Source organism: Girardinichthys multiradiatus, chromosome 19, assembly GCF_021462225.1.
Source record: "Girardinichthys multiradiatus isolate DD_20200921_A chromosome 19, DD_fGirMul_XY1, whole genome shotgun sequence".
Lineage (NCBI taxonomy): Eukaryota > Metazoa > Chordata > Actinopteri > Cyprinodontiformes > Goodeidae > Girardinichthys > Girardinichthys multiradiatus.
This window is the reverse complement of record NC_061811.1, coordinates 18,023,591-18,043,398: the sequence shown is the minus strand read 5'-3', so window position 1 is coordinate 18,043,398 and position 19,808 is coordinate 18,023,591. Positions and strand designations below refer to the sequence as shown.

General features: G+C 41.4%; 2 protein-coding genes across 7 annotated transcripts; both read right to left on the bottom strand.

Moving 5' to 3' along the window:
* Positions 1 to 148: 148 nt before the first annotated feature.
* Positions 149 to 7,783, bottom strand: zbtb8a (zinc finger and BTB domain containing 8A). 3 transcript variants are annotated; one of them, XM_047393006.1, is made up of 4 exons: positions 7,602 to 7,783; positions 3,801 to 4,675; positions 3,504 to 3,673; positions 149 to 984 (listed from the first exon to the last, which is right to left on the bottom strand). In XM_047393006.1, exons 1-4 carry the CDS (start codon positions 7,664 to 7,666, stop codon positions 667 to 669), a joined length of 1,428 nt encoding a protein of 475 aa, XP_047248962.1. In that variant the 5' UTR covers positions 7,667 to 7,783; the 3' UTR covers positions 149 to 666. The 3 variants fall into 3 exon arrangements, with proteins under 3 accessions (XP_047248962.1, XP_047248961.1, XP_047248963.1); XM_047393005.1 differs by lacking the exon at positions 7,602 to 7,783 and adding an exon at positions 6,978 to 7,424; XM_047393007.1 differs by lacking the exons at positions 149 to 984; positions 7,602 to 7,783 and adding exons at positions 993 to 3,377; positions 6,978 to 7,428.
* Positions 7,784 to 8,297: 514 nt separating this feature from the next.
* gale (UDP-galactose-4-epimerase) lies at positions 8,298 to 16,659 on the bottom strand. Of its 4 annotated transcripts, none has more exons than XM_047393231.1 (11): positions 16,506 to 16,659; positions 15,780 to 15,909; positions 15,570 to 15,691; positions 14,778 to 14,891; positions 13,813 to 13,989; positions 13,614 to 13,727; positions 13,472 to 13,538; positions 13,306 to 13,391; positions 13,136 to 13,213; positions 12,812 to 12,926; positions 8,298 to 8,409 (listed from the first exon to the last, which is right to left on the bottom strand). In XM_047393231.1, the coding sequence occupies exons 2-11, from the start codon at positions 15,898 to 15,900 to the stop codon at positions 8,345 to 8,347; spliced, it is 1,059 nt and encodes a 352-aa protein (XP_047249187.1). In that variant the 5' UTR covers positions 15,901 to 15,909; positions 16,506 to 16,659; the 3' UTR covers positions 8,298 to 8,344. The 4 variants fall into 4 exon arrangements, with proteins under 4 accessions (XP_047249187.1, XP_047249186.1, XP_047249188.1 ...); XM_047393230.1 differs by having other exon boundaries at positions 16,501 to 16,656; XM_047393232.1 differs by having other exon boundaries at positions 15,570 to 15,685; positions 16,501 to 16,656.
* Between the last annotated feature and the right edge of the window lie 3,149 nt (positions 16,660 to 19,808).

The window sequence follows — 19,808 nt, the reverse complement described above, 5'->3', positions numbered from 1 at the left end:
ACACATATGGACTTTTATTATTTCAGAACATGAAAACTATTTTTTTCTTTTTGAAACTGAAAGTAAATTACTTAAAGAATAGCTGATAGGGAGGTACAAGCTGTTGCCTAGTTACAACTTACTTAAAATGACGTCCCAGACACAGGTGTATAAAAATATCTTTAATGTGTCAGAAAGTAAAAATAAAAAGTAATAAATAAATTATAATTGATTATATCATAGTGCATATCATAAACATGAAATCAAAACAGTGCAGAAAAACACACAAAATAAAATATATGTCTTTAACTCTCCCTTAATTTGAAGAACCCTTAAGAGCTGCCATTTTGTCTAGGTCAAAATTTTGGCTTCAGTGCCAACAAAAAGTTGCAAAAAGCTGCAAAGACATGTTTTTTTCATGCATTCAAATGAAGAAACACTCATTGAAATGAATATAATACAACCACAACTCCACTAAAACAATAGAAAGGAGTATGCATGCTTTGGATACTGCATAACTTTAGCAACATTTACAAAAAACGGTCAGTTTTTTCCAACAGTCTTTAAATGAATGATTCTTCAGTTGGATACAACCAACAAACTCAGTATTTACATACAAGTTTGTTTGCATGGCTTTAACACAGAGATGCACGCTGTGTATGTATCTGCACACCGTTTGGTCCTGCTTCACTGCAGCTCCTCGTCGCTGTCATCCACTTGCTGGATGATGAGGTCTGCGCCTGAGTCTTCAGCTAGATCATCGTCTTCATTCACCATCCAGTTCCTCTTGGTGTCCCCCTCCTCCTCACCATCCACACCTAGTAACAGGGCCGGCTCCTCGTTGGCCGTCTGCAAACCGTCCATGGGTATGTCGTCACAGCCCACCTCCTGGATACAGGCAGGGCACATGCGGTAGCGGCGTGTGCCCTCACACACCACATGCCCAGTCTCCTCTGTCACTTGACACTTACACTTCCTGCAGACCAGCTTCCGGGCTTGATGGATCTGTGAAAAACCCCCAAACATTTTTAAAGTAAATTCAATTTTTCTATAATTATTTAATACAGATTTTAATTAATTTGCATAGTGAGCCCACCATGGACTTTTCTCAAGCACCTATATCAGATATTACCCACATGGGATGTATGTAGGGATGGTCCTGCCCAAATTCATATACAGGCCTTTTGTTTGATAACCTGTGCAGGACTACTGCTCCTTTTTCTTTTTCCGCCATTTCAAGTGTCATCTCACAGTGTGACCTGCCCCCTAAGCTACTCATACAGGCCCCAGGTCAACCTGTGTGTTGAGTGCAGGAGTTGTGCCTGTTGTCATCCCTCAGAAGGATTTCTGTGGTCACCCCACTGTAGGACCCATACTCATACTGAACATCTAGGTGTGTAGATTGGTGCTGATATTCCTATAGAACAGGCCTTCAGGTAGTTCTGGTGGGCGGCTCTGAGTTCAGCGCCATCAGTACTGGAGTCCCACAAGGATTTGAGCCCCTTGCTGGGCACTAGCAACAACTGCGACTGTATAGTTCCAACTCCATCACTAAGTTTGCTGACGACACAACAGTGCAAAGTCAACTCCACCAGCAATGAGTGTTTTTTATTCTTCTTTATTGCTATGATTGTACAGTCACAGGAGTGATTCAGGATACACTTCACTGTAAGCAACACAGAGCCTCTCAAACATGTAGCATGTTTGTTTATAAAATGTAAAAAATGTGACTATGAAAAAATAACTGTTAAAAACGTTTTTGCACTTTTAATCTGATATCCTGTAATATTTAAGTTTATTATGGAAAAAAAATCTGCTTTCCTTCTGTTGTGGTAGAAGTCTTTCAGGATACTATACTGTGAGTTGGCAATATTTGCCCACTGGCTTTCAAAAAGTCTCAAAATCTTTCAGACTGTGAGAACATTTCAAGTTCATAGATCTCTTCTGGAGATCCAACAGATTAAGACATTTTTTAGTCTTAACATGGGAACACGTAGACTTAAACTACTTATTCTTCAAAAATTTCAGTTAAATAATCTGTTGTCTTTTAGTCGGATTAATAGGAATTGATCTAAGATGCTAAAATGTTCCCTTCATTAAAAAAAGTTGAATCAGAGATGCCTTCAATATGTCATGTAAAAATACTGGGGTAGATTAAATATTTACAAGTGTAGTTAAAACTTTTACAGGTAATGGAGAATCAAACTAGAAAACATTATATCCTGAAAAATCCGGCCTGGGCCCCATGTTGGGACACAGCAGGCAAAGCATTTGGCCCACAGATGGCTATCCAGAATGGGACCTTCAATTGTAGTGGGTGGTGAAGACAGTGGGGTCTGAACAGACCTGCGCAAAGGGTGGGCTGCCCACTCCAAGCTCAGAGGGCTCTTTGTGGCATTAGTGGTGGACCACATTTTGCCCATATTTTTAAATACAGTCTGCCACTTGGACACTACCTTAACTGAACATTGTTTGCCCCACACATGGTGAACAGATTACACCCGTATCCAGGACCACAGAAATAAAGGCTCGTCATGTTCCCACAATGGGATTGTTCAATGTAGCAGACAGTTGGAGGTCCTACTGTGGGCCACATTTTTGCCCTTCCGCAAGTCCACATGGGGCTCCACACACATTTTTGCAGATGAAACTGTTGTCTTTAAACCTGAACATCTTAAATAAAATGGTGCAACATTTGGATACTCTGGATGGTATAACTTTACCCTCGGTACAGTATAAGACCTTCGAATGTCCTATAACCTGCACTTAAAAGTAGAACGCACTGTCCCAAATATAAAGGAGAAATTTTTCAGGATTTTTACCTCCTGGTTACACTATTATCATGACGTCCCAAAAAACATTTGTTGTTAGGCTCCTAGTGCTGGGGGATGTTCAAGGACGTACTGAAACACCATCCTCACTTTGCTGACTTTACTGTTCTTGAACATACATGGAATTATTACTGTTACTGTTATTACTGTGACAAAATTAGCATTTTTCGGATTTATTTTGACGAGGGGTTTTACCGGTCAGGTCTCTGTTCTTCCAGTCATACAAACAAAGATAGTCGCCTTTCCTGTGTCTGGTTCTTTAGGGTTGGTTCACTTCTTCAATTTATGAATGTTTAGAATGGGCACTAAAATCAAAATGAGCATTGGTTTCCTTAACAAGACAGGTTTTTACAAGCTAGTTTTCAATATTTACCATCTGACTACACTGATAAAACTGAGGGGATAAAAATTAAGCTAAACTAAACAGTATGTAGCTTGATTTCAAATTTTACCCATTACATTTTTCTGCAGTGTGTTGCCCTGCGATGGACTGGCGACCTGTCCAGGGTGTACCCCGCCTCTTGCCCATAGACTGCTGGAGATAGGCAGCAGCTCCCCCGCGACCCACTATGGAATAAGCGTTAGAAAATGACTGACTGACTGACATTTTTCTGCATAGAACTCCGACACTACTTTTTATCTGGCATTGACTCAAAAGTAGAATCAAATGCTTCTGACTCTTAGAGGACCTACCGTCTCAAAGTGGCTACGTAGGTGCTCCAGACGGGTGAAGCGCTTATTGCAGGCCTGACAGGGGTATGGTCTTTCACCGGTGTGACAGCGCAGGTGACGCTTCAGGTCCGCCTTCCTCTTCACAGTGTGTGTGCAAAAAGGGCATTTAAAGCGCATAACAGGGTTGGAATCTGCAAAGATGATAAGACAAGACTCAAGATGTTTGTCTTGTCAAATAAGACTTTTCACACTTATTCAAGTCTGTTCATCAATATCTTCTCTAGCAAAGCAATTGATGGTGCTTACAGCCAAACACACCTTTATTAAAGTGGCCAATAACGCCAACAATTGGAGGTAGTGTGGCGTAAAGCTCCTCTGCCTTTTCAGCCTTTAGGGTTCTTGCCTCCTGAATATCCAGGTCTTCATGCTGGCCAGAACGAGTGTTGTTGGGGATTCTCCTTTTGGTCCCCCCTTTCCCACGCCGGCGCTCTGATCCAGGTAGTGTGTACAGAGGGTCCTGAGGGTCATGCAGGTCATCTGTCTCTGCACTGAGCTCATTAGCAGGGCTACTTGGGTTAGTCTTTAGGGCTGAGGCTGAACCTTCCTGCTCTGGCTCCTTCCCCATGAAACTGGACTGGGATCTGGAGTTGTCACGGGTCCAGAGCGCAGGTGGTGGGCTGACAGAGCGGGGGCCTTGCTGCTGATGCTCTGTGGACTCTTCTCCTACTCCGCTGGTGAAAGAACAGGTCTCAGACAGGTTGAGGCAGCGATCGCTGTCTTCATCTTTCACGCTGATGTCCAGGGAGGATTTGATGAAGTTCTTGCAGTAGTTGATGACATTGTTCATCTGCAAGTAGCTGGCTGCAGACATGACCTCAATAACATTATGACTAGAGAGGTCCAGTTGCCCAGAGTAGATGAAATCTAGGATGACGGTAAAAGTCTCTGGGCTGAAGACATCGAAGGTGGCGTTGACAGTTTCTGGCAGCCCATCGGGCCCCCGAGACAGCAGCATGCGGAAGTAGCCGCTGCTGGCGAACAAGACGTTGCGGTGGGCCCTGAAGAGCTGGCCCTCCACCAGCACACTGCAGTCGCAGAAAAGCTCCTGGTGGCGCTGCTGGTTGAGCTGCTTCAGGAGGTTGCTTTGGTGAGCCACGGTGATGTCGGCTGTGTTGAACCACCTCTGTGGTTGCCTACAGGAGACAAAATGAAAGCAGTATCAACACAAAATACGAACTGACTGCATATGTCACAACGGGGGGCTTGTGCAAACTCACTAATTAGGCAATCATACTTTTCTAATGTTAAATATTAAAGCAAGAAATTTGTTTTTACAGTTCCTTGCAAGAAGGTTAATGTCCCCTGATCTTTTCACATGTTGAAACCATCAAATACCATGTATTTTATTGGGAAATTATGGAATAACTTAAAACAAAGCTGTGAAGTGAAAGGGGAAGGATAATTTCTTTTCAATGTTGTTCACAAATACAAATCTGTATAGTGTGACATGCATTTGTATTTAGCCGCCCAGAGTGAGTACTATGTATTTCAATGCAATTATACCGGCAAATCCATTTGAGTATGTTTCTACTTGTTTTGACATCAAAAGACCAAACTTTTTGCTGATTTTTCTTTACAAAATAGATCAAGCTCAGTCAGATTGAATGGAGGGCATCTATGAACAGTGATTTTCAAGTCTCGCCACAGGTTCAAAATAGATTTAGGTCTGGGCTTTGACTGGGCCATTCTAACTATTTTATAACTTAAGCTTAATTTAAACTTTACTCAAATTTATTTCTGATCTTTCTGCTGTCTTTATTGGTCTTGTTGATTCTGTTTGTTCACTGATGTTCTTGAATAAGTCTTTGTCGTCTTCATAGAAGTGCTGTATTTATACTGAAATGAAATTACACAACACACATTTACTCTATTAATCAGTTGACTCATGAAAAAGATTAATTACATTGGATTCCATTTAGGGTTATCAGAGTAAAAAGGGGCTGAATACATAGCATGCACTGCGCAATGTTCAGTAAAAAGATTTTGAAAACCATGCATCATTTTCCCTTCACTTTACACTTATGTGATGATGCCCTGAAAGAGCCTCTCCCTTTGCTCCCCCAACCCCTATAACAGTGGGCTTTGTGACAACATAATTTCTTCAAATTTCCTGTTTTTTAATCTGATCTCTCTATTCCTAGCAGCATCTGGAGGTGCCTACCCAACCCAGGGGGTGCCTGCACATGCATGAATGCAAAATAAAACTTGTTCAGAGGGTAAATGACAAATAAATGTTAGTTTAAAAAAATGTTGCCTGTGCAACCCCTTCTCTAGAACCCCTTGCTCAAAAACCATCAGTGCATTGATTAATATGCAAAGGTAGTCATTGGGACTAAGCCTAAGATAGAGCCATCCATGTATTGTCTATATCTGCTTATCCTTGCATGGTCGCAGGGTGGGGGTTGTGGCTATCTCTAGTGGTCATTTGGCGAGAGGTGGGGTAGACCCTGGACAGATCTCCGATACATCACAGGGCAACACAGAGACACACCCAGTCACACCTAAGGACAATTTAGATAGGCCGGTTAAGCTGAGCAGTCATGTTTTTGGACTGTGGCAGGAAGCCAGAGTACCTGGAGAGAACCCCTGCATGCACGGGGAGAACATGCAAACTCCATGCAGAAAGAGCCCAGGTTTTGCTGCAAGGCAACAGTGCAGTGCAGCCCATGAAAGAGCCAGCACATCCTAAATATCCAACCATTTTCTAAACCAGCCTAACCCTTTTCAGTTTGCAGGGGCATATTTCCAGTGACCACTGGGTGAGAGGAGGGGTACACCTCAGGTTGCCAGTCCATAACAGACACATTAACATGCAATTTAAGTGCAATTTAGAGTGACAATTAACCTAACAAGTGTTTTTGTACTGTGGGAGGAAACTGACTTTGTACCAGGTACAAATTTTCTAAGGAATGTGCTGTTGCACAAATGCAGCTTTGCTAAAATAAACAAGAGAGGACCTTTGTTAAAGCAACAATTTAACAAGCCCAGTCCACACCTCCAAAACTGCTAGAGCTGATCTACATGGGCGTAGTTGGACATTTTGTCTTCCAAATTTTCCATGCTTTAAATCCAAAATATTATTTAAACTGTATTTTAATATACAGATGTGGGGTATATATAATAAAATAAATATACCACAGATCAAACTGTAATGTAATGCATCTTTGTCTGCACTGGACGATCCTGCCCTTCCTTTTCTGCACTATGATTGGCTGAGAGACCCTTCAATCAATGCAAACCGTTTCTTAATGGGTTACGCCCGACTCCAGTAAGAGAGGTTCGGGTGACAAACCCTTTAATCATTCCCGTGTGCTGAGTTCAAAGAGTTTAAGAAATCCCTGATGAATGAAGCATATCAGACTTGTAGAAAGTGACATAAAAAGACTGCAGCTGGACACGCAGCCCAAAGAAAAAGAAAAATAAGTCTTTCTCAACCTGATTTGAAGAATGGTGTCTATTTTCCTGAAGCCAAAGAAATCTGATTCGAAAGCTTTCGTATATAAATTGCAACACCGTGGCATCTGAAAAGCTCCGCAGCGCCCGATAAACCCACGGCGAAACACCCGCCCGCAGCACTCTACAGTCCTTTCCCCTGCACTCAAAACCAAGAGGAATATCTGAACTGAGCTATTATTCTTCCGCCGAGGCACCAATCGACCAACAAAACGGCATGATGGTGCTGCAGTCCTGCGAGAGAAAAGCGGGCAGCGCCGCACCGGAGCAGCCCAGCCTGTCCTGGAGCGACGCCCACTTTAGGCTCCAGCCAGCACACAATAGAGAAAACAGACACGCAAACGTCCTGCGTGCAGAGAAATAAAAACCCTGACACAGTTAAGATCTGACGCGCTAAAACGCCCGTTTTTTTTCTATCCACAAGGCCACCCCACCCCTCCCCATCGCATCCCACCCCACTCCTCGCTGGAGGTCGACGAGCAGCGGGGGAGGACTCGCCTGCTGCCCAGATCGAGTGGCTCGTTCTCAGGCGAGAGGTGTCGAAGAGACCCGCTTACGCCCCATATCCTGATCGCCCCCCCTGACAAAAGCACCATCAATACTCACTGGTGGCTTGATTCACCCGGCGCCCGATAGAGTCTGCTTGCCCCCAAATCTGCCACCATATCCATTTTATCTTATTTTTCTTCGCCGTTTCACCCCCTCTGCTCTCTTTTTCCCTCGTCCAGGGTCCAGTCAGACACTTCCTGCTCAGCCCTAAAGACCGAAACCCGGTCGGAGTGACTCTAGCGCTCTGCTGACGTGGGTGTTTATTAACTGGGTGCCCGAAGGTTCAAGGAGCCATTTAAAGCCCCAGCGCCCCTTTTAAAAAGAACAAGCGAATAGAGCAATATTTACACCGTATTTAGGAATCTGTTAAGCACAGAAATCATTTGAACTTTAGTTTAAATACAGAAGAGTGCATCCTGAAACCATTGGTCTTCTAATTTGTCTCACCAAAGCCTTCTGTAATAACCCATAACACACTTTAATAGGATAGAATAAATGCCAGAATGAATTGAAACAGTGCAACTGATTTATTCTTTCAGAAAATTAGTTTATTCTCCCATTTGCATGTACATTTAAAAAGAATGCCTCCCTTATTTATCTTGAAATCCAAGAAGAAAACAATTTAAAACAGGCTTTCTCTGGTATAAAATCTCTCAGAACAGTTTATAAAGAATAAATCATGTTTCAGTTTGAAAGACCAAAATACATTTACAGAAAAGAGAGAAAGTGAAACAAAAGCAGTTTTTTTTTGGGGGGGGGGGGGGGGGTTGGTGATTTCTAAAGAAGCAGCTGCAGTTGCATCAAGATGGCGTGCCATTGGTAAATCCAGAGGGATTCATGGATTGCCAGCGCCACAGATCCTCACCTACAGAATTTAGAATGCAGAAATATCAGGAAGTTATTGTGGATAACAAAAGTATTCTATTGGCAGTTTTCACAATTTGTTACTTTAAAAAAATATATAAAATCACACACGTCAGTGTGTTTATTGGGGTTTTATGTGATGGACCAGCATATAGTGCATACATGTGAGATGGAAGGAAAATCTCACATGGCTTTAATTTTTTTTCTCACAAAAAAATCTGGAAAGAGTTGTGTCCATTCAGACTCAGTGCCTTTTACTCTGTTGACCCTAAATAAAGCTGCAACCAACATTTTCTCAAATCAGAGTCCACCTCTCTAATTTAATCTCAGAATCAGTACAGCTGTTTGTGAACACTGCTCAGTCCATGATCCTAAAATGAAGAGTTAAAGTAAAGAAAGCTATAAGGAGTCATATTTGCAATAGATGGGGGCAGTTAATGTGTGGAAGATGTTAAATTTTTAGCCCACATGCAAAACACTACATGTAGAGAAAAACTAAAACTGCATCATCCCCACTGTGAAACATGGTTGTGGCAGCATCATGCTCTGGGGTGGTTTTCTTAAGCAGAGAAAGGAAAACAGTAGAAATGGAGATGGATGGAGCTAAATAAAGGGTAAACCTGAGAGATAAACTGTTGTAGAACTAGCTCTCTAAACATACAGGTCCTTCTCAAAATATTAGCATATTGTGATAAAGTTCATTATTTTCCATAATGTAATGATGAAAGTTTAACATTCATATATTTTAGATTCATTGCACACTAACTGAAATATTTCAGGTCTTTTATTGTCTTAATACGGATGATTTTGGCATACAGCTCATGAAAACCCAAAATTCCTATCTCACAAAATTAGCATATTTCATCCGACCAATAAAAGAAAAGTGTTTTTAATACAAAAAACGTCAACCTTCAAATAATCATGTACAGTTATGCACTCAATACTTGGTCGGGAATCCTTTGGCAGAAATGACTGCTTCAATGCGGCGTGGCATGGAGGCAATCAGCCTGTGGCACTGCTGAGGTCTTATGGAGGCCCAGGATGCTTCGATAGCGGCCTTTAGCTCATCCAGAGTGTTGGGTCTTGAGTCTCTCAACGTTCTCTTCACAATATCCCACAGATTCTCTATGGGGTTCAGGTCAGGAGAGTTGGCAGGCCAATTGAGCACAGTGATACCATGGTCAGTAAACCATTTACCAGTGGTTTTGGCACTGTGTGCAGGTGCCAGGTCGTGCTGAAAAATGAAATCTTCATCTCCATACAGCTTTTCAGCAGATGGAAGCATGAAGTGCTCCAAAATCTCCTGATAGCTAGCTGCATTGACCCTGCCCTTGATAAAACACAGTGGACCAACACCAGCAGCTGACACGGCACCCCAGACCATCACTGACTGTGGGTACTTGACACAGGACTTCTGGCATTTTGGCATTCCCTTCTCCCCAGTCTTCCTCCAGACTCTGGCACCTTGATTTCCGAATGACATGCAGAATTTGCTTTCATCCGAAAAAAGTACTTTGGACCACTGAGCAACAGTCCAGTGCTGCTTCTCTGTAGCCCAGGTCAGGCGCTTCTGCCGCTGTTTCTGGTTCAAAAGTAGCTTGACCTGGGGAATGCGGCACCTGTAGCCCATTTCCTGCACACGCCTGTGCACGGTGGCTCTGGATGTTTCTACTCCAGACTCAGTCCACTGCTTCCGCAGGTCCCCCCAAGGTCTGGAATCGTCCACAATCTTCCTCAGGGTCCGGTCACCTCTTCTCGTTGTGCAGCGTTTTCTGCCACACTTTTTCCTTCCCACAGACTTCCCACTGAGGTGCCTTGATACAGCACTCTGGGAACAGCCTATTTGTTCAGAAATTTCTTTCTGTGTCTTACCCTCTTGCTTGAGGGTGTCAATAGTGGCCTTCTGGACAGCAGTCAGGTCGGCAGTCTTACCCATGATTGGGGTTTTGAGTGATGAACCAGGCTGGGAGTTTTAAAGGCCCCAGGAATCTTTTGCAGGTGTTTAGAGTTAACTCGTTGATTCAGATGATTAGGTTCATAGCTCGTTTAGAGACCCTTTTAATGATATGCTAATTTTGTGAGATAGGAATTTTGGGTTTTAGTGAGCTGTATGCCAAAATCATCTGTATTAAGATAATAAAAGACCTGAAATATTTCAGTTAGTGTGCAATGAATTTAAAATATATGAATGTTAAATTTTCATCATGACATTATGGAAAATAATGAACTTTATCACAATATGCTAATATTTTGAGAAGGACCAGTACATCTGGAGTTTTGGATAAAAGCATATTCATGTGTTAAAATGGCCCAGTCAAAGTCCAGACCTAAATCCAACTGGGAATCTGTGGCAAGACAAAAAAAATAAATGCTCACAGAAACTCTCTGGCCAATCTGACTGAGCGGGAGCTATTGTTGAAGGAAAAAAGGGCCAAACCTTCAGTCTCTAGATGTGCAACGTTAGCTGGTAGAGATGTAGCCCATAACACTTGCAGTTTAATTTAATGGAAAGGTGGTTCTATAATGTTTTTATTCAGGAAGGGGCAAAAAAAAGAAATGCGTTTCACATTTTAAAGATTTTTGTTTGTTTAAAAAATTTAAATTTTATTTGTCTTTTTCATATACAGGTCCTTCTCAAAAAATTAGCATATTGTGATAAAGTTCATTATTTTCCATAATGTCATGATGAAAATTTAACATTCATATATTTTAGATTTATTGCACACTAACTGAAATATTTCAGGTCTTTTATTGTCTTAATACGGATGATTTTGGCATACAGCTCATGAAAACCCAAAATTCCTATCTCACAAAATTAGCATATCATTAAAAGGGTCTCTAAACGAGCTATGAACCTAATCATCTGAATCAACGAGTTAACTCTAAACACCTGCAAAAGATTCCTGAGGCCTTTAAAACTCCCAGCCTGGTTCATCACTCAAAACCCCAATCATGGGTAAGACTGCCGACCTGACTGCTGTCCAGAAGGCCACTATTGACACCCTCAAGCAAGAGGGTAAGACACAGAAAGAAATTTCTGAACGAATAGGCTGTTCCCAGAGTGCTGTATCAAGGCACCTCAGTGGGAAGTCTGTGGGAAGGAAAAAGTGTGGCAGAAAAAGCTGCACAATGAGAAGAGGTGACCGGACCCTGAGGAAGATTGTGGAGAAGGGCCGATTCCAGACCTTGGGGGACCTGCGGAAGCAGTGGACTGAGTCTGGAGTAGAAACATCCAGAGCCACCGTGCACAGGCGTGTGCAGGAAATGGGCTACAGGTGCCGCATTCCCCAGGTCAAGCTACTTTTGAACCAGAAACAGCGGCAGAAGCGCCTGACCTGGGCTACAGAGAAGCAGCACTGGACTGTTGCTCAGTGGTCCACAGTACTTTTTTCGGATGAAAGCAAATTCTGCATGTCATTCGGAAATCAAGGTGCCAGAGTCTGGAGGAAGACTGGGGAGAAGGAAATGCCAAAATGCCAGAAGTCCAGTGTCAAGTACCCACAGTCAGTGATGGTCTGGGGTGCCGTGTCAGCTGCTGGTGTTGGTCCACTGTGTTTTATCAAGGGCAGGGTCAATGCAGCTAGCTATCAGGAGATTTTGGAGCACTTCATGCTTCCATCTGCTGAAAAGCTTTATGGAGATGAAGATTTCATTTTTCAGCACGACCTGGCACCTGCTCACAGTGCCAAAACCACTGGTAAATGGTTTACTGACCATGGTATCACTGTGCTCAATTGGCCTGCCAACTCTCCTGACCTGAACCCCATAGAGAATCTGTGGGATATTGTGAAGAGAACGTTGAGAGACTCAAGACCCAACACTCTGGATGAGATAAAGGCCGCTATCGAAGCATCCTGGGCCTCCATAAGACCTCAGCAGTGCCACAGGCTGATTGCCTCCATGCCACGCCACATTGAAGCAGTCATTTCTGCAAAAGGATTCCCGACCAAGTATTGAGTGCATAACTGTACATGATTATTTGAAGGTTGACGTTTTTTGTATTAAAAATACTTTTCTTTTATTGGTCGGATGAAATATGCTAATTTTGTGAGATAGGAATTTTGGGTTTTCATGAGCTGTATGCCAAAATCATCCGTATTAAGACAATAAAAGACTTGAAATATTTCAGTCAGTGTGCAATGAATCTAAAATATATGAATGTTAAATTTTCATCATGACATTATGGAAAATAATGAACTTTATCACAATATGCTAATATTTTGAGAAGGACCTGTAAAGTCCCAATAAAATACATTGAGGTTTGTGACAGTAGTGTGGCAAAATGTCGAACTGTTACAGTGATGATTCTGCAAAACACTGCATAATCAATATTCTGTGACACTATAAATTACGTGTAATTTTCAGGACCGGGTTTATCAGATCGTGATGTGCGGCCCACTTACACATTCTTTCCAAGTCAAATCCAGCCGTCCAGCCAAGCTCTTTCTCAGCTAGTCTGGGATCAGCGTAGCAGGACGCTACATCTCCTCCTCTACGAGGCGCAATCTTGTAATTAATCTACAGAAGAACAATTTGAAAAAAAAAAAAAAAATGTAAATGAAGAAATAAATAATGGAATTTAATCTAACAGAAATCGAAGAGGCTCAGAGGCCATCTTGCTCTATAACTTTCTGGATAATGTGTACTGTATATTAAATCCTCCAAAAAGGATGTAAAACAAAAACATGATTTTGTGTTGAGAGAAGACAAGCTGTTTTATGACCTACCTCTTTTCCTGAAGCCTTCTCCATCGCTTTAACCATCTGGAGCACAGAGTAGCCTGTTCCTGTGCCAAGATTGTAAGCCTACACACAAAAACATACAAACACCCAGATACTATAGCAAAATTAAATATATTGGGTTAGCAAAATGGTCAAAATAAAACTCTTGTAACTACCTTGCATCCACAGTTGTCCTTCAGGTTCTTCAGAGCTGCTATATGTCCCTTTGCCAGATCTACAACATGGATATAATCCCGAACACCTACAAAAGACGAGGAAAAAGTTGCATGATTCTAAAAATTTTATTGTTAATCCAAAATGAAAAAAAGCTCCTGTACTTGCCTGTTCCATCGACTGTTTCATAGTCATTTCCAAATACACTAAGAAATGGTCTCCTCCCAACTGCTACCTAGATGGACAACAAAATGCTTCAGTAAAATGAGTTTACATCCACAGAGCCCTGTAGATGTTGCAGTGGATTCACCTGAGCCACATAAGGCATCAAATTGTTCGGGATGCCCTGAGGGTCCTCCCCAATCTGACCTGAGGAATGAGCTCCGATAGGGTTGAAATAGCGCAGCAGCACAGCATTCCAGCCCTGCAAAGAAAGAAGCAACATTTAAACATCCTGTGAGGAGCAACAGTGCAAGCCTCTGAGTGGTTTTCAACCCTCTGATTAGCACCTTCTCAGCTTTACAATGATCCTTAATCATCTCTTCTATGAAGTACTTGGTCTTGCCGTAGGGGTTGGTGCAGCCTCCCACGGGGTGCTGCTCATCTATGGGAAGGTGCTGGGGGTCTCCATATACTGTGGCGGAGCTGCTGAAGACCAGATTGTGCACCCTGTGAGCCTGCATCACCTGAGACACATGCAGATGCACACAAATACGGCACATGCTTACAGTGAGCAGGCTTGCACACAAGCACATAAAGAGTAGGCAGAAAGGCCGACGTAGCTGAGAAATATTAAAAACATACTTTTAATTCATATTCCAACCCAAAGCTTCAATGTTTTGTTGGGGAAGGGGTGTAGAATTGTGAAGTTGAAGAAAAAGTTTCAACAAATAATAATCTCATAAATGTGGGTTATATTTATATTCAGACCCCTCTAGGTCAATACTTTGGAGAACCACCTTTGACTGCAATTACAGTTGGAATAAAAAAAATAATATGACTAGCAGCTTTTCAAATCTAGACTAATCAACACAATTTTAATTATACTCAATTATTCTGCAATATAGGCCATCTTAACACCCAAATATCCCTTCTTCCAAAACAAACTATTGGAGCTCTGGCTGTATGTTTGAGTTGTTGTCGTTTTCAACCACACATTGCTTATCGCATGTAAAACTATGTATATTTTCCTTTCCGCTTCAAAACTATGCACTACTTTGTGTCGATCTCTCACATATAATCTAAATAAAATACACTGAAGTATTAACATGACAAAATGTGGCTCAGCTCAAGAGGATGAATACTTTTGCAAGGCATCGTGCATAGGGTGGCAGATGTTGCATACTCAGCAAAACAAAGGTCAGGATTAGTGCAAATAATGTTGAGCATAGAGCAGAATAAAGAGATAGTTGAGCAGACTGAATGGGGACTGGTTGTGTAAGATGAAATGAGAAAAGTCCAAGATGAAACTGACCTCGAGCAGGTTCATGGAAGCAGTCAGGTTGACTCTGTAGTAACGCAACGGTTGCTCCACCGACTCCCCGACTGCTTTTAGGCCAGCAAAGTGCATCACAGCACTGAAGGAGTGCTGCACAATAAACTCCCAGTTAAACACCTCAAATAGGACAAAATCTTCATATTTTAAACCAATATTTGAGACTTTATAGTGGCCAACACAGACAGGTTTTACCAATGGAATCTTTTCATTTCAGATTTTACTTTTGAACAAATGAAGCAGAGATAAATCCACCTGAATGTAACATTTGTTAGCAGCAACTATTATAAATGTAAATGTTTCTATTTACAAGCAAGAGTTACCATAGATCACATGCTGACTTATTTAAATCTAGTCTAAATACAAATAAAATCTAGTTTGTTTTTTTTCCCCCAAAGGTAAAGCTGAACAATAAATGAAATAGGAAGAGAGTGCTTGGATACAATATTTGGTAAGATATGGTGTTCAAGTGTTGGGCATTAATGATCTGCTTATCAGTACTATATTTGACACCAACAGCCCTTAATGCCCAGTGGTGGGGAGATTATATGATGGTAAAGAAACAGTCCCTAGAAATTGTGGTTTGATCCTAATCGGTATCCTTATTGCAGTTTTCAGCAACAGTATCGTAATCGAATATTTTCATTACATTACTCAGCCCTCAAACAGGAAAGCAAATATCTGGTATTTAAAACTGGATGAACATTGTACAGATATGTTTTCTGCCACCAACTTGAGCAGATAAAGTTTCATGTCTAACAAAGTTCTGACCTTTTTGAAGAGTTTTTCCAGTGCAGGTCGATCCAGAAGGTCTAGTTCATGAAATTCAATACTGGTGTTAAGAAGCTTCTCTATCCTCCGAATGCTCTCTGCGACATTCCCCTCTCCTCCATCAACAATTACACACAGTGACAGCAGATCTTAATATCACTGAGCCTTATTTATTACCTGTCCAGTGTTCCTAAAGGAATTGAAGCTCACCTCGGACAGCGTTGCTGTAGTTATCCACCACCACCGGCTGGAAGCCTGCTTCAATCAGCTCCACCACGCAGTGACTTCCGATGTAGCCGGCTCCACCTGTGACCAGCACCTTCTCTGCCATCCTGTGGGCCTGTCACATGCAACATGTCAAGAAATACATTCACTCTCCTGCAGGTGCATGTAATAGATGCTAAGCTGTCTGACTTCTTCAGAACACACCTCAAAAGGTTTGTTAGAGCCAATTAAAACCTGTGTGACTCACTTGGATTATCCTACGCCAGCAGGTTAACTCCATAGCCTGTCTAACTGTAGTACACAATGGTAAACTATCAAAAGCGAAGCGTCAGCAGAAGGAGGCATGTTACTTTGAAAGAGAGCACAACTGCCTTTTTTCCTGATTTAAATATACATGTCATTACAAAATGTCTGCTCTATTTTGATTTCTTCATGTGCTCACATATAATGCATACTAAATTTTCAAATTTTTTAAAAATGTTTTTGTATTATGATTTGCCAGGAAACTGAAGAAATAAATCTAAAATGGATAAAAACACAATTCATACCCATTTATTTGCATTAGCAGCTTCTCACATTTAAACAACTGCACAGATTTAAAACAAAGGACTGACAAATGAAAGCCTGAACTCCTGCTTAAGCAGCCAAATTATAACTTTTTGCCACAACCTGACAACATAATTTAAGCTGTTTGTGAAATACTCACTGAACCTTTCTGTATGTCTGGAAGAAAGTCGCTCCAGGTAAAGCTTCTTAGTAAATCTGATGAGAAGATACTTAAAACGAGGCGTTTGTTAGTCTGGTCATTTGAAAAGACCTTACAAGACACATAAAGTCTTTACTTCCTGGTAAACGTGGAGGAGGGTTAAGTAAGTGATTAATACACAACTTACAGGATGTTGGTCTTCAGAATAAGAATTTAAATTGTGCGTAATATAGAGCTCTAAGCCAGCAAATCACACTGAAACATTATTAGCTGTTAAATAGTAAATATAAATCATTTAGTTTAACTATTACCCAAGACAGACATGTATTATAATTTGTATAATTCTATTTTGAGCTTTTATTTTGAAATGCTAGGCGGATTTTGATAAAAACAAAGCTGCACAACTGATTCCCCGTGGTACGTGAACAACTTCTTGTGCGTGCTTTTGCGTCAAAGAGTAGTATGTTGCTACCACGCCCCATAGCAGTGAGACAAGGAAGTGTTTATGCAGAGCACCCACTTCAGATGGCAAATTAAAGAGTGCCACGTTAGTAGAAGGCCGTGCAGCTAAATGAGGTCAGCAGCAAATAAAAATATACGGTCAGAACATTTCCACACGTCCAACAGAAAAACATTCTGCTCTCGATCTGGGTCCTGTGCAAACAAAAAATGCTTGCCAGGCAAATATTATGTGTCAACATATTTTTCAATATTTTTAGTAAATGTCGTTGTTGACTTCAACCCCCACCACATATTCAGAATCAGAATCAGCTTTATCGCCAAGTTCGTACATACAAACAAGGAATTTGACTTGTTCAATGAATAGATGATAGATGAATATTATCAATATTCATCTATTTTCTGAATTTCTAACCCCTTTAGATGCCAGTTTTTGTTAGTTCTGATATATAAAGAGGTTTATTCCCTTCTCATATATATATATATATATATATATATATATATATATATATATATATATATATATATATATATATATATATATATATATATACACAGTACAGACCAAAAGTTTGGACACACCTTCTCATTCAAAGAGTTTTCTTTATTTTCATGACTATGAATATTGTAACTTCACACTGAAAGCATCAAAACTATGAATTAACACATGTGGAATTATATACTGAACAAAAAAGTGTGAAACAACTGAAAAAATTTCTTATATTCTAGGTTCTTCAAAGTAGCCACCTTTTGCTTTGATTACTGCTCCGCACACTCTTGGCATTCTGTTGATGAGCTTCAAGAGGTAGTCACCTGAAATGGTTTTCCAACAGTCTTGAAGGAGTTCCCAGAGATGCTTAGCACTTGTTGGCCCTTTTGCCTTCACTCTGCGGTCCTGCTCACCCCAAACCATCTCGATTGGGTTCAGGTCCGGTGACTGTGGAGGCCAGGTCATCTGGCGCAACACCCCATCACTCTCCTTCTTGGTCAAATAGCCCTTACACAGCCTGGAGGTGTGTTTGGGGTCATTGTCCTGTTGAAAAATAAATTATGGTCCAACTAAACGCAAACCGGATGGAATAGCATGCCGCTGCAAGATGCTGTGGTAGCCATGCTGGCTCAGTATGCCTTCAATTTTGAATAAATCCCCAACATTGTCACCAGCAAAGCACCCCCACACCATCACACCTCCTCCTCCATGCTTCATGGTGGGAACCAGGCATGTAGAGTCCATCCATTCACCTCTACTGCGCCGCACAAAGACACGGTGGTTGGAACCAAAGATCTCAAACTTGGACTCATCAGACCAAAGCACAGATTTCCACTGGTCTAATGTCCATTCCTTGTGTTCTTTAGCCCAAACAAGTCTCTTCTGCTTGTTGCCTGTCCTCAGCAGTGGTTTCCTAGCAGCTATTTTACCATGAAGGCCTGATTCACACAGTCTCCTCTTAACAGTTGTTCTAGAGATGTGTCTGCTGCTAGAACTCTGTGTGGCATTGACCTGTTCTCTAATCTGAGCTGCTGTTAACCTGTGATTTCTGAGGCTGGTGACTCGGATGAACTTATTGTCCACAGCAGAGGTGACTCTTGGTCTTCCTTTCCTGGGGCGGTCCTCATGTGAGCCAGTTTCTCTGTAGCGCTTGATGGTTTTTGCGACTGCACTTGGGGACACTTTCAAAGTTTTCCCAATTGTTCAGACTGACTGACCTTTATTTCTTAAAGTAATGATGGCCACTTGTTTTTCTTTACTTAGCTGCTTTTTTCTTGCCAAATACAAATTCTAACAGTCTATTCAGTAGGACTATCAGCTGTGTACTGTATCCACCTCCTGCACAACACAACTGATGGTCCCAACCCGATTTATTAGGCTTGAAATCCCACTCTTTAAACCTGACAGGGCACACCTGTGAAGTGGAAAACCATTTCAGGTGACTACCTCTTGAAGCTCATCAACAGAATGCCAAGAGTGTGCAGAGCAGTAATCAAAGCAAAACGTGGCTACTTTGAAGAACCTAGAATATAAAAAATATTTTCAGTTGTTTCACACATTTTTGTTCAATATATAATTCCAAATGTGTTAATTCATAGTTTTGATGCCTTCAGTGTGAAACTACAATATTCATAGTCATGAAAATAAAGACAACTCTTTGAATGAGAAGGTGTGTCCAAACCTTTGGTCTGTACTGCATATGTATAATGTGTGGTGTGTTAATTGTTACTCTCATCAGTGGCCCCCTCGAGATCTCTCTCTCTCTCTCTCACTCTCTTTCAGAGAAGTCCAAACTCAAACTAATTAAAATGTATCAATATTTTACTTTACTGTAGGCTGTCTGTATAAGACAGAAATTAGAATCACTTGACAATTTAATATCTCTCTCTCTCTCTCTCTCTCTGTATATATATATATATATATATATATATATATATATATACACATACACATATATATACAGGGGTTGGACAATGAAACTGAAACACCTGGTTTTAGACCACAATAATTTATTAGTATGGTGTAGGGCCTCCTTTTGCGGCCAATACAGCATCAATTCGTCTTGGGAATGACATATACAAGTCCTGCACAGTGGTCAGAGGGATTTTAAGCCATTCTTCTTGCAGGATAGTGGCCAGGTCACTACGTGATACTGGTGGAGGAAAAAGTTTCCTGACTCGCTCCTCCAAAACACCCCAAAGTGGCTCAATAATATTTAGATCTGGTGACTGTGCAGGCCATGGGAGATGTTCAACTTCACTTTCATGTTCATCAAATCAATCTTTCACCAGTCTTGCTGTGTGTATTGGTGCATCGTCATCCTGATACACGCCTTCAGGATACAATGTTTGAACCATTG

Coding starts and splice junctions, on each gene's coding strand:
- gale (XM_047393231.1), bottom strand. CDS start 15,900: ATGGCAGAGAAGGTGCTGGTCACAGGTGGAGCCGGCTACATCGGAAGT. Junction 13,728..13,812: donor ATCATTGTAAAGCTGAGAAG/GTGCTAATCAGA, acceptor CTTTCTTTGCAG/GGCTGGAATGCTGTGCTGCT. Junction 13,392..13,471: donor TGAAACAGTCGATGGAACAG/GCAAGTACAGGA, acceptor CGTCTTTTGTAG/GTGTTCGGGATTATATCCAT.
- zbtb8a (XM_047393005.1), bottom strand. CDS start 7,063: ATGCCACGGTGTTGCAATTTATATACGAAAGCTTTCGAATCAGATTTC. Junction 4,676..6,977: donor GACACCATTCTTCAAATCAG/GTTGAGAAAGAC, acceptor TGTCTCCTGTAG/GCAACCACAGAGGTGGTTCA. Junction 985..3,503: donor TACGTAGCCACTTTGAGACG/GTAGGTCCTCTA, acceptor GGTTTTTCACAG/ATCCATCAAGCCCGGAAGCT.